At 44.0% G+C, this 26,834-nt stretch overlaps 1 protein-coding gene across 3 annotated transcripts; it reads left to right on the top strand.

Annotated features, from left to right (window-relative positions):
• Window positions 1-392: 392 nt before the first annotated feature.
• MED20 (mediator complex subunit 20) lies at window positions 393-23,249 on the top strand. Of its 3 annotated transcripts, none has more exons than XM_066625305.1 (4): window positions 393-494; window positions 7,881-8,035; window positions 15,234-15,487; window positions 22,678-23,249. In XM_066625305.1, the coding sequence occupies exons 1-4, from the start codon at window positions 481-483 to the stop codon at window positions 22,891-22,893; spliced, it is 639 nt and encodes a 212-aa protein (XP_066481402.1). In that variant the 5' UTR covers window positions 393-480; the 3' UTR covers window positions 22,894-23,249. The 3 variants fall into 3 exon arrangements, with proteins under 3 accessions (XP_066481402.1, XP_066481403.1, XP_066481405.1); XM_066625306.1 differs by lacking the exon at window positions 393-494 and adding an exon at window positions 6,731-6,810; XM_066625308.1 differs by lacking the exon at window positions 393-494 and having other exon boundaries at window positions 7,959-8,035; window positions 15,239-15,487.
• The last annotated feature ends 3,585 nt before the right edge of the window (window positions 23,250-26,834 follow it).

Below are 26,834 nucleotides of genomic sequence, written 5' to 3'. Positions count from 1 at the left end.
GCCCCATTGACTATAACGGGGCTTACTTCTGAGTTGACATGCATAGGCTTGGGCTCTGAGGCTGCAGTCCTGTCCACACTTTCCTGGGAGTAGCCCCATTGCCTGTGATGGGAACTGTGTTCAGTGGGACAGAGAGACAGAGAGAGTGCTTGGGCCTGGCTGCAGCCCTGTGCACAGTTCCAAGTGGGAAGGGCTTCATTCAACTCTATGGGAGTCTTTCCGAGGAGCGATGCAGAGGCACCGGCTTTGCCAGAGACGCTGCTCTGCACGCCTCAACCTCCGGGGTCTGCATTGCTTGCCCAGGCCGGGAGGGGGAGGCTTGTTCTGGATGGGATCTTCCTACTTCTCGCTTGCATCACATCCTGCCTGCTTCCGTCCGAGCGAGCGCGGGGTGTGGACGGCGAGGTCGCAGTTGTTGCCGCTCCCGGAGACTCGCTGCCCGCAGGAGCTGCTCCGCCCCGCGGGGAGAACGCCGCAGCCATGGGAGTCACCTGGTAGGACACGCGGGTGCCCGCAGACTCTCGGTGCTGCACCCGGGCTTGGAATTTTCATTCTCTAACCAGCTTCTGCAAGACTGGTTGCAATTGTTGCAATGCAGGCAGCACAAGCCTATGCATGCCTACTCAGAAGTAAGCCCCATTAAAGTCAGTGGGGCTTACTCCCACGTAAGTGAGTAGCATTGGATCTCCAGTGGTCTAGTAGGTTACTTACTTCCAGGTAAGTGTGGGTAGCATTGGATCTCCAGTGGACTAGAAGTGAGTTGCTTACTCCCAGATAGAACAAAAGAACAGCCCCACTGGATCAGGCCATAGGCCCATCTAGTCCAGCTTCCTGTATCTCACAGCAGCCCACCAAATGCCCCAGGGAGCACACCAGGTAACAAGAGACCTGCATACTGGTGCCCTTCCTTGCATCTGGCTTTCTGACATACCCCATTTCTAAAATCAGGAGGTTGCACATACACTTCATGGCTTGTACCCCGTAATGGATTTTTCCTCCAGAAACTTGTCCAATCCCCTTTTAAAGGCATCCAGGCCAGATGCCATCACCACATGCTGTGGCAAGGAGTTCCACAGACCAACCACATGCTGAGTAAAGAAATATTTTCTTTTGTCTGTTCTAACTCTCCCAACACTCAATTTTAGTGGATGTCCCCTGGTTCTGGTGTTATGTGAGAGTGTAAAGAGCATCTCTCTATCCACCCTGTCCATCCCCTGCATAATTTTGTAAGTCTCAATCAAGTCCCCCCTCAGGCGCCTCTTTTCTAGGCTGAAGCCCAAACAAGGAAGGTACCCCAGCCCAGTAATCACCTTAGTTGCTCTCTTTTGCACCTTTTCCATTTCCACTATATCCTTTTTGAGATGTAGTGACCAGCACTGGACGCAGTACTCCAGGTGTGGCCTTACCATCAATTTGTACAATGGCATTATAATATTAGCCGTTTTGTTATCAATACCTTTTCTAATGATCCCAAGCATAGAATTGGCCTTTTTTACTGCTGCTGCACATTGGGTCGACACTTTCATTGACCTGTCCACCACCACCCCAAGATCTGATCTGTCACAGACAGCTCAGAACACATCAGCCTATATGTGAAGTTTTGATTTTTTGCCCCAATGTGCATGACCTTACACTTACTGACATTGAAGCGCATCTGCCATTTTGCTGCCCATTCTGCCAGTCTGGAGCTCCTCACAATCACTTCTGGTCTTCACCACTCAAGTTTGGTGAAAAGTTTCGTGTCGTCTGTGAACTTAGCCACCTCACTACTCAACCCTGTCTCCAGGTCATTTATGAATTGGTTGAAGAGAACCGGTCCCAGGACAGATCCGTGGGGCACACAGTTTTTCACTTCTCTCCATTGTGAAAATTGCCCATTTACACCCACTCTCTATTTCCAGTTCTCAATCCATGAGAGGACCTGTCCTCTAATTCCCTGACTGTAGAGTTTTTTCAGTAGCCTTAGGTAAGAGACCGTATCAAACACCTTCTGAAAGTCCAGATATATAATGTCTACGGGTTCTCCCACATCCACATGCCTGTTGACCTTTTCAGAGAATTCTGTAAGGTTCGTGAGGCAAGACTTACCCTTACAGAAGCCATGCTGATTCTCCCTCAGCAAGGCCTGTTCGTCTATGTGTTTTGAGATCCTATCTTTGATGAGGCATTCCACCATCTTACCCGGTATAGATGTTAGGCTGAACGGCCTATAGTTTTCTGGGTCACCCCTCTTTCCCTTTTTAAAGATAGGTGTGACATTTGCTATCCTCCAATCTTCTGGCACCATGGCCATTTTGAGGGACAAGTTGCATATTTTAGTCAAGAGATCAGCAACTTCATTCTTCAATTCCTTAATAATTCTTGGGTTTATGCCATCAGGGCCCGGTGACATTGATGTTTAATTTATCAGTGAGGTCTGAAACATCTTCTCTTTTAACCTCTATCTGACTTAATTCCTTGGTCAGGAGGGGCCGTTCGGGCAGCGGTATCTGCCCGAGGTCTTCTGCCGTGAAGACAGATGCAAAGAACTCATTTAATTTCTCTGCCATCTCTAAGTCTCCTTTTATCTCCCCTTTCTCTCCCTCACCATCCAGAGGGCCAACCGCTTCTCTGGCAGGTTTCCTGCTTTTAACATATTTGAAGAAGCTTTTATTATTCCCCTTAATGTTGCTGGCCATGCGTTCCTCATAGTCTCACTTGGCCTCCCATATCACCTTCTTACATTTCTTTTGCCATTTCTTCTTACATTTCAGTTTATGTCCCTTTTTATTCTCCTCATTAGGGCAAGACTTCCATTTACGGAAGGAAGCTTCCTTGCCCTTTACAGTCTCTCTAAGTTGGCTTGTTAGCCATGCAGGCACCCTCCTGGATTTAGTGGAACCCTTCTTTCTTTATGGTATACACCTCTGCTGGGCCTCTATTACTGTTGTTTTAAGCAACCTCCATACACTCTGGAGAGATTGGACTCTTTTTACCTTCCCTTTCAACCTCCTTCTAACCAGCCTCCTCATTTGAGGGAAGTCCGCCCATCGGAAGTCAAGGGTTTTTGTGAGAGATTTGCCCGGTATTCTTCCCCCGACGTGCATGTCAAAACGGATCGTATTCTTCCCCCGACGTGCATGTCAAAACGGATCGCAGCATGATCACTGTTCCCCAATGGCTCTGTAACATTGACATCTCTAACCAGGTCCTGAGTACCGCACCATATTAAATCCAGAGTCACCTGTCCTCTGGTGGGCTCCATGACTGCCTGCTCTAAGGCACAGTCATTTAACATGTCAAGGAATCTGGTCTCCTTATCGTGACCAGAACAGAAATTGACCCGGTCTATATGATCTCCAGTGGTCTATATGATCTCCAGTGGTCTAGAACTGGGTTGCTTACTCCCAGGTAAGTGTGGGTAGCATTGGTTCTCCAATGTTTTAGAATTTGGGGGAGAGGCAAGTTTCTGTCTGCAGAAGGTGTCTTGGGGTCAGTGGGAAAACCCCAGTGGACGTGAAACGCCACCAGCAGAACACATGGCAGAAGTAGCTGTAACAAGCTGAGGCTATGATCCTATGCACAGTTTCCTGGGAGCAGTAGGCTCCATTGAACATAGTATTGGGATTTACTTCTGAGTAGACCTGTGTAGGCTTGGGCTGTGTCTTGGCTGTTGTCCGTGTGTTTCCTGAAAAGGCTGCACCCCAGGTAAGGGGGAGATGGGATAGTGCTAGAGCAGGTGGCTTGAACAGGTAGACCATTGTTTCTCAACCAGTGGTACTTGTGCAACCAGTGGTACTTGAAGTGGTGTCCAATGGAACCTGCAGGACCCTGAGACCCCCACCTGCCTGGCAGTGAGAACAGCAGTGCAACGTGACAAGCTGCAGTAGGAGGCTTGGCTCAGCAGGCAGAGCTCCAGTGTACAGTTTTTGCAGGCTCAGAAAAACCCTTCAGGCCACCCTGAGCCTCTTGCTAGTGTTTGTTGCATTGTGTTTGACCTCCCAATCAGGAAGTGGCAATGACATTATCACTAGTTATTTCTGGTGGTACTTCCAATAGATGGTCCATGTGAAGTGGAACAGCCAGGGGACAAACATTGAGAAACGCTGGGTTAGGAGTGAAGCGAGATGAGAAGACCACTTTTTTGCGTCAGGATGGAATGGAAAAGGTCCCAGAGCCTGGATTGTGCCATCCTGTTCTGTGGCACCACTACTACAGGGGCATTAGGTTGACAGCAGTGGGTTGCTTCGGCTGCTTCTCCAGCAGGAGCTCACTGACCAATGCACAGTGGACAGGCTGGCCTTTGAGCTGGTAGTGCTATAGTAGCTGAATACGACTGCTTTGGATTTGTCATTTTATTCTCTCCAAGGTTGCACTTTTGTTCATTAAAAAGGATAGGGAGTTGACGTGCACAGGGCATGGGGGGGAACAGTTTGTGTTCTAGCAGAGTGGAGGATTGTCCACACAATTGAAGGGGAGGGCACCAGGATGAGGTCTCTTGTTATCTGGTGTGCTCCCTGGGGCATTTGGTGGGCTGCTGTGAGATCCAGGAAGCTGGACTAGATGGGCCTATGGCCTGATCCAGTGGGGCTGTTCTTATGTTCTTATGTTCTAATTCATGTGCAGGTATAATGCCCTCAAGCTGGTTGTCATTAAAAGCTCTTTCAAAGTTTAGCTTGCCACCAGGATTTTTTAAAAAGTGGGTGCTGAGCAAATGTTATTGGGCTCCATGATGAAAAATCCTTTTCCTTACTGACTCCTCCCATCACCTTCAAGGGTGGTGGGACTTGAGCAGTGTCTCAGCTGCTTGCCTCAGTGGCTGGTTTCTGTGGTATTTGTTTGGTATGCCTTCTTTCACTTGCCATAGACTGTACTATCAGACAGTTTTCAGTTCATCTTTAGGTCAGACCTGGCCACATGGTCTAGTGACCCATGTCCCACTAGTGACCCATGTCCTAGTGACATCCAGATTAGATTACTGTAGTGTTTCTCAAACTGTGGGTCGGGACCCACTAGCCAATTTCAGGTGGGTCCCCATTCTTTTCAATATTACAGTGGTGCCTCGCAAGACGAATGCCTCGCGCAACGAAAAACTCACAAGACGAAAGCGTTTTGCGATTTTTTTGGTGACTCGCAAGACGACTTTTTCTATGGCCGTGCTTCGCAAGACAAATTTTTTTTGCAAATTTTTTTTGGGTTTGTTTGCAGTGATGCCTTGCAAGATGAAATTTTCGCAATATGAAACGACTCGCGGAACGAATTAATTTCGTCTTGCAAGGCACCACTGTATATTTTTAATATGTTAGACTTGATGCTACCATGGTATGTGACTGCATTTGGGGAAATGTTACAGACTTGTACTTTTAACAAGCTGCTATATATATTATTTTAACAATGATAGTAAATGGGACTTACTCCTGGGTAAGTGTGAGAAGGATTGCAGCCTAGGATTGTTAAAAATTTTCTTGCTTGATGTCACTTCCAGTAATGACATCATTTCCGGCAGGTCCTGACAGATAAAAGGTGGGTCCCAGTGCTTAAATGTGTGAGAACCACTGGATTACTGCAGTGCACTCTACATGGGGCTGCCTCTGAGGATGGTCTGGAAACTGCAATTAGTGCAGAATGTAGCTGCCCATGTGGTTTCTGGGGCTCATCGGTTCAGCTCTGTCAAGCCACTGCTTCAGCGACTACACTGGTTGCCAGTTTGTTTCTGGGCTCAATTCAAAGTGCTAGTTTTGACTTTTAAAGCCCTATATGGCTCGGGTCCAGGGTATTTGAGGGACTACCTCTTTCCATACAGTCCAGCCTGTCCTCTCAGGTCATCAGAGGGGGCCCTTCTAATTGTGCCACTACCAGCAGAGGTGAGGGGGATGGCATCAACATATAGGGCCTTCTCGGTGGTGGCACCCCATCTGTAGAATTCCCTCCCCCTAGAATTAAGAACAACTCCCTCTTTAGAGTCCTTTTTGGCAGGGTCTTATGACCTTTTTATTCAGTTCTTTTATTCAGACCTTTTATATAGTTCACACCAGTACAAATGTTTGTTTCTCCACCAATAAACTATTACAAACACTTCTGCGAGACACCAGTCCTGATGGTAGTCCGTTCATAGATTGAGCAAGTGCCATAAAACATTTGGCTTCATACATTTTTGCCAGCAATAATCAATGCCCATCCAAGAGAGTGAGGTCTTCCGCTTTTCAGTCTTGTTCACCAATAGATGATGCTTAACTGTCTGAGGGCGCAATCCTAACCCCTTATGTCAGTGCTTTCCAGCACTGGCATAGCAGTGCCAATGGGACATGTGCCGCATCCTGCAGTTGGGTGTTACTCATGGAGGCCTCCTCAGAGGAAGGGAATATTTGTTCCCTTCCTTCAGAGCTGCATGGCCCTTATGCCAGTGCTGGAAAGCACTGACATAAGGGGTTAGGATTGCACTCTTAGATGATCACACAAGTACTGTTTATAAGTCTTCCTTTATATTTTCAGAATGACTTTAGTAAAAGTCATTTTTATTATTTTTGTTTCACACCAGTACAGTAGGAGCCACAGTATCAGAACCTTTGACATTTGAGATGGTAGCACGCATTGGCTCTTCCATCTTCTACTCTATATACAGGTGGAGCCTATTTATCCAAGTTAGTTCCATTCTGTGACTCGGCGTGATTAACAAAAAACGCGCTGTGCTGCATTCCATAGAGTTACGCAAACACGCTGCAGCCTGACACTTCTGGATGGAAGGAAACTAAGGCAGCTGTTCTCAATCCCCTCCGCACCGCAGTCGGTCCTCCTGTTGCCAGTTGTCCTGCTTCTTTCACAGTTGGAATGGTGAGCTTGCTTGGGAAGCCTCGTCCTTTGTGTCCCAGGAGGCCTCCCAATGGCGATGCAGGTTCTCCTCCTTGCTGCTGCTGCCCCTGCAGCCCTCCTTGGCCACCACCATCATGGAAGCTCCTCTGCCCCGGAGCATTCTGGGACTTGTAGTCTGGCTCTCTGCTCACCCTCACCTGTATCTCCAAGGCTTCCCAAGGCTTGCTTGGGAAGGCTTGCTGGAGCAGGAGAGCCTGCATGGGGGGGGGGGGAATTTAGCAAACACCCCCTGGGTTTTTTAAAGCAATCCCCTCTCCTCCCGCTCCTGCCTCCCTCTCCTGAGCCCTCCCCATTGCCAGCTGTCCAGCTTCTTTCACAGTTGGAGTGCTGAGCTTTTAAGAGTCCAACCCTATGCGTTTCTACTCAGAAGTAAGCCCCATTGTAGTCAATGGGGCTTACTTCCAGGAAAGTGTGGATTGTAGGCTAAATCTCATGCTTTGCTTGGTGGGAAGGCTTGCTTTGTGATAGCCTGCACCATGGGGGGGGGGGTGCTTGTGTCTGTGATTGCCTGCACAATGGGGGGGGAATTCAGAACCCACCCCACTTTCTGGGCCTGATCCTCCCTCCTCTCTGGCCCTGTCACTGCCCCGTTCTGCTCACCCCTGTTCCACCCTCCATCCTCCCTCACTGGCTTACCTAGGTCAGTGGACCTTTGGCAATCTGTTGCTGTGTAGACTTTGCATGCTGCCAAGAGGCTTTTATGTCAGCATTAAGACAGTCACCACTGGCAGAATTCCACTAGCAGGTTAGCCCAGTGGGATTGGGCTGTAAGTTCATATAACTTCGTTTGTTCAAGTTCCCCTTATTGCTATTGTCTCCTACACTGTTGAACTTTCGATTGCAAGCCTTGGGGAAAGATCCAATCTCTCTTGTATGTTGGTCATCTTGTAAGGCACCATGTACGCTGATGGAGATATTATCATGATGATAATGTAAATGTGGATTTGCTTTGGACAGCATGTAAAGTAGATAGTGACTTTGATAATGTGACTTTGGATCTTTTTTTGTTGAAATATTTTCTCCTATGTTAGTGTTTCTCAGATGCCAGTAGCAGAAGGGAAGAGCGTCCAGCAGACAGTTGAAATACTGACAAGGAAACTTGAACTACTTGGAGCAGAGAAACAGGGGACTTTTTGTGTAGACTGTGAGACCTATCACACTGCAGCTTCCACAATGGGCAACCAAGGTCAGCATTTACATTTCTAAGATAATTTGTGCATTTTTGAGTCTTTATCAGCTGTAATAGTTGATGATTAGTTGCTTAACCGTTCAAAGAAAATATTTTTGTACACCCTTTGTCTGGAATTTATGACAATGCTTTAATTCTGTGTAGTATGCAATTATTGAATCTGCTTTATTGTGTAGTGATAGGTGTTTTTTAATATCTCTTCCACACTATTAGTGAGTGGCTATCTTGTTATATACTGGCTTGCAATATATATTTAATGTAAAACATATGGTTTAAAAATTAAAATGGCTTTTCTTATCTCCTATGTGAGTTTAATGAAATGCGATATATGTGGCTAACATTGCATAACCCATTAAAATATTTTGTTTTGATTAATGGGATGCTGAATCTTCTGCATTCCTCATGTTCATTGGCAGCATGCTTATTTGTTGAGGCTTTACTGATGTAGCTGACATCTTAGTAAGATAAGGGAAAGGAATTGTCTTGCCTGGTTTCCTTAAGGAAAGTTGAAAATGCTCAGTTTTTCCCCTTTATTTTGGGGATATGCCTGTGAGAGCTTTGTGATTGGCGTTGCATGTTGTTTTTAGGGTTTTTTCTTTTTCTTTTTTTGGTGAGTGACCCATTCTTCTCTCCAGAGGTCAGCACTGAGTTGGGCACCTACTGCATTGCTTCACAACTGTGAATCTGGCTGGTTTTATAGTTGCTTGCACAGAGATCTGTTATTTCTGCAGTTCCAAAATAAACCTTACCTTACTCAGCTAGTTCTGGGGAGAAAAACAGAGAGTACTTCTAAGGCTGCAAGTCTGTGCATACTTACCTAGAAGCAAGTCCTTTTGAACTCAGAGGGATTTACTTCATAGTAAGAGAATAGAATAGAATACCTTGTAAGGCACTCTAAACATATTTAGATTAACACAGGAGGCTGCCTTGGACTAAGTCAGACCATTGATGCATCTAATTCAGTGTTGTCAACACTGACCAGTGGTAGCAACTTTCCAGAGGAGGCGTCTTTTCTCTGCCCTATGTGGATATGCCAGGGACGGAATTGAAGACCTTTTTCATTCAAAGCAACTACTCTACTACTGAGCTACGGTCCTTCCCTCCCAAGGAAACTTGGAGTTGTTTTTGAGTAAACATACATAGGATCTGATCTTGGAAGCTAAGCAGGGTCAGGCCTGGTTAGTACTTGGATGGGAGGCCGCCTGGGAATACCAGGTGCTGTAGGCTTATACCATAGTCTTTCGAGACTGAAGGTTGCCAACCAACATAGGATCAGGCTGCATGCATCCATTTAATCAAAAAAGAAACTCTTTTGGATAGAAAGCTTTTCTCCCTCATAGTTCCAGGTCTTGGGTCATCAAATGAAATTTTTTTGTCTGTAGATTAAGAGCTGGTATCGCATAGTGGCTATGATTCTGGAGCATGAACTGGAAACTCCTCAGTCCAAATCTCGCCTGTCTCTGCTTTAAACTCACTAGCACCCCAATCCCCCCTAAATCTTCTTGTGGCACTGGCATGGCTTCTGCTACATCTTGCAGGGGATTTTCGGCTGCTGGAGGTCTCCTTAGCGTAAAGGAACATTTGTCCCTTTGCGCCTGGGTAAGCCCCAGTGACCACTATGGGGCAAATTGGACCTGTACCATCTAAATCACTGGTTCAAGTCCGTGTTGCTCTGTGCAGGCAGATCAGGCACAGGAAGGTGTTTTCGATTTGACATGCACCACCACTAAACCTGCCCCCTCCTGGATTTGCTCATCCCTCACTCCATCTCCTCCCTGTTCCACCCTCCCCACCCTGTTCCACTCCCTCCCTGCCCTCCCCCCCATCTCATTGAGGAATGCTTTGATGAGCTTCCAAAACCCCAGGATTTCCTGAAACATAATGAGAAGACCAGGGAATTGAACCATTAAAAATGTGGGTTCATCAGTATTTTTTAACTCTTGGGCTCAGCTTCAGATGTACACTGTGAAAAGTGATTCAGGAACTGGTTCAGGTATGATGAACCAATTTAAATACATTCCTACAGGATAATATCAAGTTTTTTTTGTTTGTTGCATAGTTGTATGAGTAGAGTAATAAGTATCTCATTTCAGAATGTCTAATGTCTTTAAATTGTTTACTTTTGAAAACGTTTTAACAAACAAAACTAACATTTTAACAAACAAATTCATGTATTATAAACCAGAAAACAAAAATCTGAATCATATGATTAAAAACCAGGTGGCTGATTAGAGAACCTCTTATTTTTTGTTTTGTTTTTTACTTCTGTGTGTGGAGGGGGGGTGGGGGGATTCAGTACAGATTCAAAGCAACCAGGAAATTTTAGTTTCTGATTCAGTTCCAGTTTACTAGGAAAGAAGTACCCCAAATCACTCTCTGTCTCCTGGGGTTTAAGTTGAGTCCCCAGTGACAGCTATTGCTCTCAGAGATGGTAAAACCTAGAGGCTGCAGAAGGTGGAGGGGGGAATGAATAGCTCTGGCAGAGCACATCTTTTGCATGCAGAAGACCACTGGCACCTCTTGTTGAAAGTATCTCAAGTAGGAAGGCTGAACCAAGGCATAAGGAAAGGGCCTTCAAATCTTATCCCCATGTGAATGGCAGCATTCTGCACCTCATCTGTTCATTTCTATGTGTACTATTTGGCTCCACGCTTCAGAATTTGAGATACTCTGTGCAATAGGATAACTCCAACAGAGGTTCAGGTGCTGTTTTTTCCCCCCACTGGAGTGGTAACTATTAGATCAGTGGTTCCCAAACTTTTTAGCATCAGGGCCCACCTTAGAAACAAAACTTTCACTTTCCCAGCCACTCAAGCCTCTGTGGCTATAATGGTGATTGGGCAGCAGTGCTCCTGACAAGTAGCAGGCTGTTTAGCCCTTGATGCACAAAGTCTAAATTACCTTGCCAGTTTCATGAACTACCCAAAATTGGGTCGTTTGGCCAGTTTCATGAACCACTCACTGGTGGGCCATGAACCTGCTTTAGACACTTGACTGACACATGGATTGCACAGGAGTTAGTTAGCAGGTGACCCCAATATTGCTGGCCCTTGCTCAGTTCCAAATAACTGAGCAAGAGTTAAGAATTACTGTGTTAAGAATTACTAGATCAGAGTGCCTCTCAGGCTTGCATGTTCAACCTCCTGCCCCAAACTTTCTGTTTTCCTTCTCGCTTTTTCAGCTTGAACCAGCTTCTCACGCTGATTTCAAACTCTGACCTTAATGGTCATTATGGTCAATATGATCTGCTAACTATATTTGTTGGCTACATTTTTATCCCACCTTTCCTCTAAGAATCTTTGCGTAGTATATAGTATCCCCTCCCTCATGAATATGTACAGTTTAGGCCTAGGTTAGCATGTGAAGCCTGAACCAAACTAAGTCAGTAACGGAGAAGTGGCTAGCAGTTCCTAGCTGCAAGAATGTAAGTAATCAAACAAAAAGATTGTTGTCTCTCCTTTGCTGGCCAGAAAGGACAGACAACAAGAATTACAACCCATTGGAATGTTTAACACCTCAGTAGACTGAGGGGCGCCTGATCAAGCGGAATGGAATGCAGCTATGGATCTCCAGTTGGAAGGGGTAAGAACTAGGAGGGCTAGCAACCAGACCCACTCCGAGATGGTTCTGTCCTCAAAAGTTTCTGACTGGACAGTCTAAGTATGAAGTCACCTCAGTACTATTAGCATAAGAAGTATAATAATGAGTTCCCCAAGGGGTGTGTCCGGTTCTTCTTGGGCAGAGTTTTTGGGTGCAACATCCTGCACGATGTGAGCTCCATTGTCCACCATGGGCATCTGGCCTCACAGATAGCCTGGAGCTAAGAGATCTACAAGAGTAACTGACCCAGGTGAGAGATAGGTATTAATAGAGATAGCCAGCTAGCTTTATTATTTTATTGCTGCTATGTTTCCTAGATGCTTATGCTATCATTTGCTGCCTTATGTAACCTTATGTACTTAATAAACTAAAATCTCTTTTACTAAGTTGTTTCATTGTCTGTTGGGGACAAAGGTTCAGAATCCTGCCTAGCCGTTCAGCAAGCTACCAAGTACTCATTGAGGTCTAGTAACTTGAGGACTGAAGCTTTAATTGGAGAAAGAGCTCAGTGCCTGCAAGGGATAGAGTTAAGCCTAGAGGGTCTTAGTGTCGCTGGACTGAGGGACTGGCACATACAGGGTGGTGGCAGTACTACTGGACGGGGGGGCCTTGAGAGCTTTAGGGTTCGAGAACCAAGAACTCTGAGTACCTCAAACCCCCCTAAGTTTGTGACACCCCCCCCCCACAACCCTTTGAGGTTGTTTAGACTGAGAATGACTGACCCAGGTTCACTCCATGAGAGTCATGGCTCTGTAAAGATATAAACCTGGGTTTCCCTAATCCCACTCTGACATGCCAGCCACTATACCACACTGGCTGCTGGTGCTGAGAAGAGAAGGGAGGAATATTTGTGCACCAGAGAGGAACATGCTTAACCACTCTTCAAAAGTATTGTAGCTTTTTTCCCCTTTTTTCAAGGCTGGATCCCAATATAGAGGTTTGTGTACATCCAAAGCACAGACAACCACAAGAAACCACACAGTGGGTTGATGAAGAGGAAAAAGACTTTGTGATACAGCTAACTAGAATATTTATTTGAGCGTGCAGGGCACCACGTTGCAAAGGTCCTAGCATGAGCAACAATAACTTAAGAGCTCTCTCTCTCTCCCCCTCTCCCTCTCCCTCTGTGTGTGTGTGTGTGTGTGTGTGTGTGTGTATAAGTGTATAATTCAATGAAAATAATTTTGTAGAGATGGATAACAGTTAAAAAGAGATCTTGCGGGTTGTTGGTGAAGGGGGATAGGGCCTGCTGAAAGGAAAACTCTTGGAAAACATCTGGCGTGCATATTCGTGGCACTTGGCATTGAATGGTTCCTATTTGGTCAAACAAATATTGATAGATGAATCTGCTGCTAGAGCTTTGTGCTGTTTAAAGGAGGAAATACTGATGGCCTAAAATTGAAGGAGCTGCTCTTTCTCAGGGGTGAAAAACTCAGAATCTTACCTAATTAATAACCACACCCTTTGGTAAATTAACATGGTGAAACTTAAAGCTGTTTGCCTGTGCTAATGCTAGGGAGTGAGAGAAGGTTCAGGGAGAGGACTTGTTCAGGGGTGTCAAACTCATTTTGCATAGTGGGCCAAATAGCATTCATAGTGCCTGTTGAGGTTCAGAAGTGACATTGTGAAGCCGGAAGTGATGTCATTAAGCAGATGGTAGCGAGAAATAAGCACTTTTTCTCACATAGAAACTCATTAGCTCCAAATGACAGAAGAGGAAATGTGCAAATTTTTATCATATTCTCAAGATATGGGAACCCAATGATCATGGCCCTTTCAGCACTTCAGAGCTCAGCAGCTGAGCGGTGGTCTGTGAAGTGACACCTTGGTAGGAAAGGTGCTGCTGAAAGGGCAGTCCATGTGGTAATTGGGCTGTCCCTCCCAGAGCCTCAGCAGAAGTTGCACCACTGAAAGAGCAGCTGTGGGAGAGCCCAATTATAACAGGGGCCAGATAAAAAGCTTCCGGGGGCTGCATCCAGTCCACAGGCCTTATGTTTGACCCCTCTAGTTGGCTCTCTGCATCAATATGAGTGAGTACAAGATACATTTAGGTCATCTGTTTCCAGTGTATGTAGTGTTAAGGTCCTCAGAACATAATTATGGAAGGATTTTCTTGTTGCTTCTAATTACTGAGTGTAATTCCGAGGAGTCCTATAAAGTAGAAGGTTACAATTTGACTTTCTTCAGCATTAGATTTCTCTTTCTCCTGCATAAAATTTGCATGTGTATGTTTCATATACTCCGGAGCATCTCAAGTACCTAGTGCAAAAGGTGGCATCTAGAAATTTATGACTTTTCATGACTGAATGAAAAGAAAAACCTAGCAAGTCACTATTCTTTACTGTTGCAGGACAATAACCTGGAAATGTGACAGCAGTCCCTTGATTCCAAAGTTAGGGATGGCGAGTGAGCCTACCAAAGTCCCAGTTCTTCTCTTATGACCACTGTTCACCATTTCTTGACCACCTGGCAGGTCACAATGTCTTTGTGCTGTCTTACCTCAATTTTTCATACCCACTCCCTCATTAAAAAAAAAAATCATACATCTTGGAAACAGAATTAAAAAGCCATTTGTTAATTTAAGTAATTAATTTGTATTATTCATTCCAACTACAGAATTTAAGTTTCTTAAGAATGTGATCTTTGTGGTCCACATTCAACTAAAGGATTGCATTTTTTTTCTGGCATTCCTTTTGGGCCACTCCGGTCATAGTGACTATTAGCACAAGCCTATGCATGTCTACTCAGAAGTAAGTCCCATTGTGTCTAATGGGGCTTACTCCCAAGAAAGTGTGGATAGGATTGTAGCCCATGTCTTGCTATGTGCTCCACTGAATTACAACCTTGCTGCTATAAGCTTGTGGACGGCACAGTGATTTCCTCCATCCTTCTAGTGTTTCTAACTGTAAACCTATCCTCCTTTACACATATGTAGGCAAGGAAGCTGCAGTGGCAGCTTGTAACATAGGCAGCATATGTCATGCAGCTGAGACTTGCTTATCTTTCAGGGATAGCTTTGCAGGAAAGGATAGAGTACGCTGAAGGACTGCAAGGAGCGATTAAACGCTCCCTTTCTCACCTTCTGTTAACACCTCTTTCTTCCCCACCACCCCAACAACTCAATTTATATCTTTTCTTTGGCGGGGTATGTAACTCTTGTAGTATGAACAGAGCCTATGAGAATTCTCATTAATGGCATATTTCAGTGATAATAAATATTTTCTATTGTTAGATAATAGTCAAACTCCTCAATTTCTTCACTTCTCTACAAACCATTCCATCTCTCAAACCGCTGTTGTTCATTTGCTGAACTGGGTGTATTGCTATTTGAATAATTTACTCTGGAATGGATAAGTGTTAGTTTACTCCAGGGTAGTGGGTTCATAAGCAAAATCATACTATGTTTTGCTTACATAGAAAGCTGTTCAGCAACTAGTGCAACATCCAAAAGTTAAGGAATAAGGTAGAGATTCTGTAACAGATTCAATGGTTTGGAAAAAGGAACAAAGAAAGATGTAACAGATGTTTCATTTTAAAGCATATAGCAGGGAAGGAATATCCTTTTTCCAGTGAAATAATGCTGCTCTTGTTTCAGGGCAGGCTGCCAAGCTGATGTACGTGATGCACAATTCCGAATATCCTCTCAGCTGTTTCGCTCTCTTTGAAAATGGCCCCTGCCTCATAGCAGATGCCAACTTCGACGTCCTTATGGTGAAACTGAAAGGCTTTTTTCAGAATGCCAAAGGGAACAAGATAGAAAGTCGTGGCACCCGCTACCAGTACTGTGATTTCTTGGTGAAGGTTGGCACTGTTACCATGGGGCCCAGTGCGCGTGGAATATCTGTGGAGGTAAGATTGCCCCTGAAATATGGAAAATGAAAACATTGTGGCTTTGGCACTTGCATGAGGTAATGCATTAAAAGGTCCCAGTCCAGGTACAGCCATGTGCCTTCCTGTGCGTGTATATGTATTGTGTAACATGGATAGTAACAGAAAGATGCAGAAGCACATAAATGAGATGTATGTTTCATATACTTTCCAGGGGTTGTAACATTGGATGTTTGGATGGATGCTTATACTGACACACTTCATACTACCTTGTACATGCAGTGTGGGAGAGGTATTGATGCACCAGCGTATTTGCATATTTGATCATTGAGAAGTGAGTGTGTGAACTAGCCTAAACCCTGTAACACAAGAAAGGTGACCTGTCGTTTGTTTACATAGCCCTCTGGTATATAATAATCTAAATATACTCTTTTAATACACCAGAAGATAAATCAATATATCTTTCTTACTGCCTTCATATCCCCCATCCCTTCCTCCAGTGAGCTCAGGCCATGCACTTACTGCTGCTTGAATATCCGTGTAGAAATGCAGGGTAAACATGAATAACTCTTCCTATGTTTACTCCCGTTTTATTCTTGCAATAGTCTTGTGAGGTCTGTTAAGCTGAGGAATGGTAAGGTATCACAATGTGCTTACAGCAAGCAGGAATTTGAACTATTACCTCCCTGAGTTCTGTCAACTACATCATGCTGGCTATCCTTGTCCTCCAACGTCCCTGTAAGAACATAAGAAGAGCCCTGCTGGTTCAGGCCAAGGGCTCATCTAGTCCAGCTCCCTGTATCTCACTGTGGCCTACCAGATGCCTCAGGGAGATCACAAGACAACAAGCGACCTGTATCCTCGTGCCGCTCCCTTGCAGCTGGCATTTAGAGTCAGGCTACCGCTAAAAACCCATAGGCTGCATACAGACATCATGTAACCTTGTTTAATTCTGTAGTTAGGATCTGTGTAGAAGTCTGTGGTATCAAGATCAGATCCCTGTGGTGCAGATGTAGTTGTAAAAATGTTAGCATATGATCATGAATAAAATCACATGAATTAAAAGATTTGGGGTTGGGAATCAGGAAGCACTTGATCAGTTTTGGAGAAGTATGGATGCCTTTCGTACTATACTGGTATAGAAATATGCTGGTAGAAGCTACTATGCAACATTTTGTTTGTCTAACTGAGATGTTAAATACTGTTGACTAGTAATCGGATTAGTGAAGAATATATTATATTCTTGAAAGAATTTTGCCTCTAGAAGTTGGAATACAAGGATTTAATGGATTGATCAGCTAACTGGGACATAAGGTCTTTTTGACTATTGATTGCTAAGAAAAATAAAGGATCAAGGTTGGATAACGGTAATTTAATAGATTACGTACTAAAGACTCAGAAAAAGAGGTGTGTGTGTGTGTAATAGATGGAAATACTGAGGTGGCTGTGGTGGGAACATAATGTATTACTGGATAGTGTATATTTATTTTGGGTGCAATTTTGAGACTAATAGCCCAGTCCTATGCCAGCTAGTACTGGCAGAGCAAGTACATGCACTGTCATAAACATGCCGTAAGGCACGTTGCAACAATTTCAAGGCTTGCAGTGCTGGTGCAAAGGCCTGCACTGGCCTGCTACTCCTACTCAGAGCCTGTGCCTGCTGAAGCATGCAGAATCTCTGCTTGGGGATGGGGAGGAAGCCTGCTAGAGTGGGGGAGGGAGGGGAAGGGGCAGTTCAGGCCCAAAAGTGGATGAGGACAGCGTCCACAGCTACCGCATCTTATCTCCTACCTCCCAGGCCTGAAAGCCCAACACAGGGCTGTCTGGATTTGCAGCAGTGATATCACTGGCACACATCCGAGGAGCCTCATAGAGGCTGCTAGGGCTTTACCCAGGGTAAGAAGCAAATGGCCCCTCCCCAAGAGACTTCCCACAGCTTCTGTTCCCACACTGGATGCACCAGAGGCTGCACTGGCCCTGCTGAATCGCAGCACTCAACTATCATTAGGATTGGGCTGTAAGTTTTGTATTTTTTCACTTTTAAATATAGTTTTAATTTTTTAAATCCTAAATATAAGTAGTTTATGTTAGCTGGGCCTGAAAGGAAAAGCCAGAAGGGTATTTTTAATCCCTCTCAGTATTTGGTTCCAACTGTAATTGAACACCCACAGATGAGCCTGCAGGAAAGGCTACAATGCAACACAGCTGGATTTGCATTGCAGGATTGGAAAGCTTACATATAGTGCATACCATTAAATGCAGTATGAGGAGTTGTTTGTATTTTTGCTGCAGAAAGCTCATTTGTTATAATAAGGTTTATATTTTCTTTGATTTTTGGCTTGGTAAACCAGACAATCAGGCTTTTTATTCTAATAACTTTTTCAAGTACTTCCCGAAGGCCTAATCCAGTTTGCAGATGAGACTTCCCAGTGAACAAGATGTGCTGCCTTTGGCTCTGAATCTTGATAACTCATCAAAATGCACTTGAGAGGATGTAATTATCAACCCCCTGTTTGTGAGCTGTTTGTGCCAACTTTGGGGTATGGTTTTGATTTTTAAACAGGGCTAATCCAGTGCCTGTGGAAAACTGAATAGAGGGTGTGGTTTGCAGATTCAGAGCATCATGCACACAAACCTTTTACAGCCTTTACAGAGTTAAGTCCTAAGCCTTGTTGTGCAAGAAGTGCCAATTAAAACAAATGATGATGTGGCTAAGAGTTCTGCGGTGATTTTGAGGATCCGATGTGGCATTTCAGTCAAAATAACTGAAGAGTTATGCATTCATTTTGCTACCCAATACCCCTTGCCATGTCAATAGTATGGGCATTGCATACCATAGAGAACGCTGCCTGTCCTGTGTTCCATCACTATCTAGATTGGCTGAGAATAATCTCTTGACAATATCCCATCTGCCAAGTGTTAACACTGAAGATGGGGGGGGGGTGTCTTTTTTACTGGCAATTTCCCAGCTTCAGAACCATTATTTTCCTCAGAAGCTTGCCAAAGTCTGAAGTGGATCTACATCCACAAGGAATGAAAGGAGTTGTTTTTTTTAATTTGAGCAAACATTTCATGACTGTGACCTAATGTGGGTAATTTTAGTTTGATGTTTTTATATTGTATATGAAAAAAATAATTTGAAATGTTACTATGAATCAGAAAGCAATCGATTCATAGTATCTAAAGTTACTTTATACCAGTGGTTCCCAAGGTTTTTAAGACTTGTGTACCCCTTGGCAGCCCATTTTCATAACTTGCACCCCTTATATTCTGATCTCAGAAGCTTTGGTAGATCCTCGCCTATAAGGTGAAAAATTTCTTCCCAGAAAAGCAGCTTGAATCATTGCCCTGCCTTATCTCTGGGGCAGGCAAGCAGCGAGGATGGGGGGGAAGCAAGTGAGCCAGCCAGTCACTATTGTGGGAGGGAGGGAGCAAGTGATCTTCTGCTGAGAGGAGGCTGTGCAGTAGTTTGCAGCTGCCTGCGGGTGTGCTCCACCTGCTCCTTCAGGCTGTTGCCCAGCTGCAGAAGCTCCAAGGGTAGGGCAGGGCAGGGCAGGGGCAATTGCCACAGCAGCCATCAGCAGCCCCCCTCGCTCAGCACCAGACAGAGGTGGCACCCAAGACAGAGCAGGAGACAATGAGCTGTGTGTGGGAGGGGGCGTCTGAGCGAGGGAGAAGCAGTCATTTGAAACAGCTGAGTCCATCTCCTCTTTCCTTCTTGTTCCCCCCTTCCTACTGTATTTAAACTTAAAGCACTCCATTGGAAAGCCCAGCTTGCTAACCCCCTTCCCATCTCCCCACAGATGAAGTTGAACAGGGTGGGGAAGGGGGGAGAGTGATCTTTTTAAAGAGAGAGAGAGGCAGCCTGCAGAAGACTGTACCTTTGTTTCTCAAGCCATTGAAAGGGTTAAGCCTATCTCCTCTTTCCTTCTTGTCTTTGCCCCCTCCCCCTTATTGAATCCAAACTTTAAACTCTCTGTTGGGAAGCTGAGGCTTGCTAGCCCCTCTCCCCATAATCATTCACCACAGATGAAGTTGTACTGGGGGGGAGAGGAAGAGTTAACTTTTATAAAAGGAAAAGTTTGTGTGTGTGTGTGTGTGTGTGTGTGTGTGTGTGAGAGAGAGAGAGAGAGAGAGAGAGAGAGAGAGAGCACTTAAAACAGTTAAGGCTACAATCGTAGCCTCACTTTCATGGGAGTAAGCCCCACTGACTATTAAGGGACTTGCTTCTGAGTAGGCATGCCTAGGATTGAGCTCCCAGTCTATTCCCTCCGCTTGCTTTCCTCTCCACCTCTCCCCTTACTGTATACAGTCACACTTCAGTCTCTACTTTGCAAAACTTTTTGCTAACCTCATTTCCCCCTATCCTCACCAATGAAGTTGGACTGGAAGGGAAAAATCCCTGCATTTGTGTATTGGGGGGGGGGGAGCATCTGTGTGTGAGAGAGAGAAGCGATCTCCCTGTGTGTGTGTGTGTGTGTGTGTGTCCTTTTCACTGGAAGAATCCTGGAGACCTTGCAAAGATGCAAAACACAGGAAAAGCAGAGAGTAGAATTTAAAGTAGAATTATTCTGCAGCAACAGGTATTTTAGCCAGAGATCTTAGCTGCATGCTGGCAGGAGCAAGGAAGGACTTGCAACAGCTGCTTACGTAGTAAGCTTTTAGGAGAGCATGCTTGCTTCTGCAGTATCCCCAGGCAATCCAGGCATTCCTCCTCCTCCGCCCCTGCTAGTCTTCAAAAGGACAGGAAAGGGGAGCAGGAGCCTGGAGCACGTCCCATGCATGTCGTCAATGGGGCTTACTCCCAGGAAAGTGCACGTAGGATGGCAGCCTTTGAGCCCAAGCCTGTGCATGCCTACTCAGAAGTAAATTCCATTGTCAATGGGGCTTACTCCCAGGAAAGTGCACATAGGATGGTAACCTTTGAGCCCAAGCCAGTGCATGCCTACTCAGAAGAAAGTTCCATTATTGTCAATGGGGCTTACTCCCAGGAAAAGATGGCAGTGAAGCTAAGCCAGCAGTGGGGAGTGGGGGTGAGAGGAAAAGGGCAGAATCACCCCACTTCTTTAAGAGTGAAACTCCCCTGACAGCCTTGATCCTGCTGTAAATCAAGAGGAGGAAACAGTCCTCAGACCAGGTGAGGGTGGGCTTGTTATATAATAATAATAATAATAATAATAACAACAACAACAACAGGTATTTATATACCGCCTTTCTTGGTCTTTATTCAAGACTTTATTCAAGGTGGTTTACATAGGCAGGCTTTATCTAAATCCCTATATTTAAATAGGGATTTTTACAATTTCAAAGAAGGTTCTTTCTTTCAAGAACTACTACATTCAAGGTGTTTCATTCTGATCTGGCTTCACATTCTGGCCTCCATTCTCCCACGCGCTGAGCAGATGGAATTGCTCGGCTTCAGCTTGTCAGCTGCTCCAAGGTCGCATGGTGCCGGTGGCCTCGAACTGGCGACCTTGTGGATGTTATCTTCAGGCAGACGGAGGCTCTACCCTCTAGACCAGACCTCCTGCCCAGACCAGACCTCCTCCCAGACCAGACCTTGTTGCAGCTGCAGGATGCACCTTCCCTGAAAGTGGAAACACTCCCATCAAATGTCTCACAAACTACAATTAAGAGCACCATTACTTAGGAATAACACCCAGGGAAAGCAATGGGTTTGCTTCTGAGTAAATAGGGTTTCAGCTATGTGCAGCTGCACTTGGTCACAGCCATTTGCTGTTGCTTGTCTCTGCTGTGAATTGAATTGCACACTCCCAGTTGTGTTCTAAGTTGTATGTTATATGTAGAGCTTCTGGCTTAAGAGCAGAAGGCTCTGTCTTTGCACTGTTTTGCACCAGAAGTGGGCTGAGAAATTCTGAGTGATAGATCACTTTTTTATGTTTTAGTTTTTTTCCTGTGCTGGTCTTCAATCACTGGTTCAAACATGAATTGATCACCAAAAATTAGCTATTGGTGGGGCTTTCACAGTCAGCTAGCTACCTCCCTTCCTGCCTTGCTGGCCCTGCAGGAAGCAGGAGCACTGCCATTATTGCATTCTCTTTCAAGTACCCCTAAAGGTCATGTTGAGTGCCCCTGGGGGTACATGAACCCCAGGTTGGGAACCACTGTTCTATTAGTATGTTGTTTGCAGTGCACTTAATACTCTGACAGTGTTTACAAAAAGGTTGTAGAGACCAGAATTAAAAAAGCTACTGAATACAAATATATTTTATGATCTTTTACTTTATTTTTTAATAAATTAAATGGTACAGTTCTTAGATAACAATTACTGGACATTTTTCAGGATCTGGCCTCCGGTAAAATCAGACAAAATTATAGTCAGACACCTCCCTAAGTTAAACCCCCGACTTATCCGAGGGTCATAGGAAATTCCATGATTTTGGGCTCAAAACCTGCCCTCGTCTTATCTGTGAGATCGACTTAGAGGCGAGTGTCTGCGGTAGGCAAGCAGGGTCAGGCCTGGTTAGTACTTGGATGGGAGACTGCTTGGGAATACCAGGTGCTGTAGGCTTATACCATAGTCTTTTGAGACTGAAGGTTGCCAACCAACCAACCAACAGCAAAATGTTTGTAATTAAAATAATTGCTGTTTCAAATTTATATGCTTTCAGCTACTGATTCATATCTGACAATATACACACTGATGACCAGAAACTAGCAGTTCCTGAGGTTTTACAACAAGCTAGCTGCCTTCATTCCTGCCTTGCCAGCCCCATAAGGCATTCTTACAGACCTGCCTTTTTCCACTATGATTCAATTCTTTTTTAAGTACCCCTAAAGATCCTGGCAAGTACCCCTGGGGGTGTATGTACCCCACATTGGGAACCACTGCTTTATACCATTCACCTTCTGTATCGTGATATCTTCCTTTGTCTGCCAAACTCCTCCATTTGCTTGCTTATGTAATGCACAGGTATTCTAATATTGCAGTCATAAACTATACAGTAAAACTTGAATATTTAGAGTCTGAGAACAGCGTCTTCAATGCATTTTCACCACTATCATTTTCCCCCCAGTGATCTTTTCAGTCTGTCACATGGCAAATATCTTCTTCACTGTGCCTCCAAAGAATGTTAGAGCTCTTCAGGGCTGCAAAACATTATGCTCTGAGAGAGGTTGGGGTGAGAAAGCTTATTGTAGTTATCCTTGACTGCTTCATACTTCAGAACTTCTGTTTCTGTTGTATTCAGGTGGAATACTGTCCGTGTGTAGTAGCTAATGACTGCTGGAACCTGTTAATGGAGTTCATGCAAAGCTTCATGGGAAGTCACACTCCTGGAATCCCTTCTGTGTTCAGCAGCAAGCACGATGGCGTCTACAGCACAGCTGACACAATGGTTCAGTACATGGAACTCTTCAACAAGATTCGCAAGCAGCAGCAGGTGCCTGTTGCAGGGATCCGGTGATGAAGGCTTTGTAAGACGAGCATCTGCTTCTCTGAATAATCTGTTAATGCAGCAGTTCTCCAGTTAGCAGTTGTTTCCTGTTCAATCAAAGTATAGTCTCTTGTCTCCCCAAGAGAAGTAGAATTGTGTATGTGTCCATGATAATGGTGTACTTTGCCTTGGTCTGCTGCCTGGGTGCCTGACCTTTAGCTCTTCAGGTGACAGAGTGGGGATGAGAAGTGGAGGACCATTCCCTTGCAGTAGCGCATAGATTCAAATTATGTGCACATAAGAGGATGAACTTGCTTGGTTATCTCTCTGTTGATATAAAAGACCTTTAGTATGTCTTTAAATAAAAGAACTCTATTTTCATATGATATTTTGAACTCTAGATGTGTTCTTTTAACGTAATTTATTCTCAGATATATTGCAACATTCAAACTATGTTATATCTACATGCTGGATTTATGGTCAGTATTTTATATGGATAACTGCTCCCCCATACATGCAAATAGATTAAAAATATCTTGTCATTTAGTATGGACATATGAGCAAAATAGTGAATAGTCATTCTTAAATGTTTTTATTTTTTATCAGATTTTGTTTTCCCCCAAGGAGGAATAGTGAAGAAAATGGAGTTGCGTTTTCATTCCAAGGGCACATTTTTATAAATTATCGTTATAAATTATAATCACTTTAAAAGTGTACTAGGTAGGTGATATAGGTGGTATAGTGTCAGTAGATGCAGCCATAGTCATTACCCTGCACCCCATCCCATTATTTATTTTTTATCTTTTCACAAATTTTCAAGTTTATTTTTTTCCAGATTTAAGGGTGGTTTTTTTTTTTTACAAGAATGAGAAGTGCAGAAAGTGGTGTTACGTGTTTTTATTTCGTTACCACCAAAACACACCTCTGAATAGTACATAAAATAGGTTTACTATTCTGCCTCCTAAAAAGGAAGAATAACCATGTTTAACTGAGAATCTTTACTCTGATGTTTGTATTTGCTAGACATACTGAAGTGTGTTTGGTCTTGCCCTCGGCTGTCACTAATTACACTTGTTTTACTGCTGTCCAGCAACTAGGGAAACATTAAAACTGTGAATAATAAGAAAATAAAAATTTAAGATCAATATTAATTTTTAAATAATCCTGTTAAGCTATTAGTTATCTTTATTGGTAGGCAGTCTACTTAAGCCTGCATACTTAAACAATAAGGCACTGTGAAAGTCTCAGCATTTTCAATTCTGTTCATTGGCTGTGAGCCCAGAAAGAGTTGACAACTTGATTCATAGCATGTGTAGAAAATAGTGTGTACTGTGAGTAAATAATTGCAATATAGCAATAACGAAATTGAACCTGATCCATGAATTAGACTTGACTTAATACATTTTGACTCCTTTACTGGCTGATCAACAGCAGTGAGTAAAAGCTGATGATTCAGACCCTTGGTTTGTTAGTTGGGCCTTTATAGGGATTAACATTCACCAGTTTTCTAAATATGGAAATAAGATATTTGGCGTCAGAGAGAATTATGAGTAAACAGAAGCAGTTTAGGCTTGGAGCCTAATTTATAAGATCTTGATTTTTGCCTCTCCTTCCTCATTAACTTTTGTAACTGAAAGCTTTGGAGTACAGAGGAAGGCTCCACCATGCTCAATAATGGACATTTTCAAAAGAAGGCAGAGGACATTTTCAAATATATTCTCAGATGTCAAAATCTATGTCACATGTCTTTGAAATAAAAATGTATATTGGAGAGCTTAATGGCACTCATTCTTTTAATTTTCTGTAGTCAGAACTGGGATTCCTTAGGGCTAAATTCTGACTGCAGTTACATCCATACATTTCCACTGATGTCAGAAAGAACAGAGTGAATTTTTATACTCCTTAATAAGCTATCCCATAATATAGTTATGCCTTTTCTAAACTAACAGCCCAATCCTAACTATCTTCCCAATGCTGATGCAGCTGTGCCAACAAGTTCATACTGCACACCATGGTGGAGGGCTGTCACAGAGGCCACTTCAAGGTAAGGGAACATTTGTTCGCTCACCTTGGGGCTGCATGGCAGGTGCAGCAGTGCTGGAAAGCTGGTTGGGATTGGGCTGTAATAGTACGAATCGGTGCTTCTCACAAAACGTGTTGTACTTTGAGACAGATCCCAAATTATGCCATGTGAAGGATGTCTCTGTGTACAGTATATGGGCACACTGAATGCACACATTAGGCTCCTGTTTCTGTGTATTTTGAAGGAAAAAAAGTAATACATTATTTTAGTATATATGTGTTCTTTTTTATCTTAAATGATATGCATGCACAGGTGTGCCCCCCATCTGACAAGCTGGTATTTGATATGTATAATTTTGCCTCAGATGTGTTGTATACAAAATGTCATTTCTGCATTTCAGTGTTCAAGAGTATATATGAAATGCCCAAACAGCTGGCTAAATCAAAGGCCTTGCTTTGCTAGTGTTGCTAGGCTACCTTCTGTCCCTATATTTTTCCTCTGCATCTGATCTGAATAGGAGATCATGGGATTTGGCTTCTGTTAAAAGAGAGGTGCTAGTGCTTTAACCAGCCATTTTCAACCACTGTGCCATGGCACACTGATGTGACACTAATGGCCTGCATGTGTGCTGCGGGAGTTTGGGGGAGGATCATTTATTGGTAGGGCCACTGGGGGATGTGAGCCCCCCACTGGCAGCATGGTGCCTTGTCAATTGTAAAAAAACAGATGGTGTGCCTTGACAATTTTAGTACCTTGTCAGTGTGCCGTGAGATGAGAAAGGTTTATGTAGATGGTCTTTTGCTATAGTTCCAGTTGTATAGGGCCATTAGATATTTGATTTTCTCTGTAAACCGCTTTGTGAACTTTTAGTTGAAAAGCGGTATATAAATACTATTGTTGTTGTTGTTATAGACAGGGAACGGAAGGGACTGCTGGCTATTATCACTATAATTATTCAGTGAAAAGTTACACTTGGCCTCAGCCAGCCCATCCGGGAGGCACAAGAGCCCATTCACATTAGGTGGCAAAATAGACGTCCACCACCTTCCTCTTCCCATTTTGCTGCTGCAGACACAGCTGGCCTCCTTAATTAAAGCAGGGAATACACGGTGCAACCCCAGCATACTCTGCACTGTCTGCTTACTGTAGAGCTCACTCAGAGGACAGAGTGAGATTGCTACATTCCAGAGTTATGTCACTTTTGCTCTTCAATTCATTTTCCAATGCAAAAGTATTGGGAATTTCACCATAGAGATGCTAAAGGATAGAGTGGTGGCCAGCTAAGAGCATAGCAAAACCCATGGTGGTTTTTTAAAAAAAATTAATCTGCATGTCACTAGCCAGCCATTTGCTGTCTCTATGGGCTATTTTTCCCAGGTGGTTTTTTAAAAAAAATTAATCTGCATGTCACTAGCCAGCCATTTGCTGTCTCTATGGGTTATTTTCCCCAGTGAACTGGGGAGTAATAGGTGGGTTCCCTCCACCTCCTTTTTTCTGCTCTCTGTTTCGAGTCCGCTGCTCTTTTTCCTCTTGGCTATGGTAGAGGGAGAGATTGGGCCTTTAACCATGCTGCATCTAGTTTTGTTTTATTTATTGTATTATTGTTACTCTCCTTTTCCAAAACAACTCAGTGTTATGTAAACACGCATATCTGAACCCACAACACAATTTAAAACATTAAATTTGAAAGAGCACCCTAAAACTCAGCAAACACTAGGGTGCTTTTCTTGCTGAGCAGCTTGAAGAAAACAGTAACAGCTTTTTAAAAAATACAGTATTCTTTTTTTGCAGTACTTTGTATGGCTGGCCTTTGGGTGTAAGCCTTGTTATTATGTTTGGTACGGCTCCCCAAGGAACTGTTGATGCAGTGACCTGCAACAGAATGAATGTTTGTGAGAATGTGTCCAGGCAGCCAGCTTGTGTAGTAGCAACATACAGTTAACATGCC

This window comes from Tiliqua scincoides, chromosome 4, assembly GCF_035046505.1.
Source record: "Tiliqua scincoides isolate rTilSci1 chromosome 4, rTilSci1.hap2, whole genome shotgun sequence".
Taxonomy (NCBI): Eukaryota; Metazoa; Chordata; class Lepidosauria; order Squamata; family Scincidae; genus Tiliqua; species Tiliqua scincoides.
This window is presented reverse-complemented; position numbering and strand designations above follow the sequence as displayed.

Excerpts from the sequence above, each read along its gene's own strand:
- MED20 (XM_066625305.1), top strand. Across the intron at positions 8,036-15,233 it reads TTCCACAATGGGCAACCAAG|GGCAGGCTGCCAAGCTGATG; the intron begins GTCAGCATTTAC and ends CTCTTGTTTCAG. Across the intron at positions 15,488-22,677 it reads CGCGTGGAATATCTGTGGAG|GTGGAATACTGTCCGTGTGT; the intron begins GTAAGATTGCCC and ends TGTTGTATTCAG.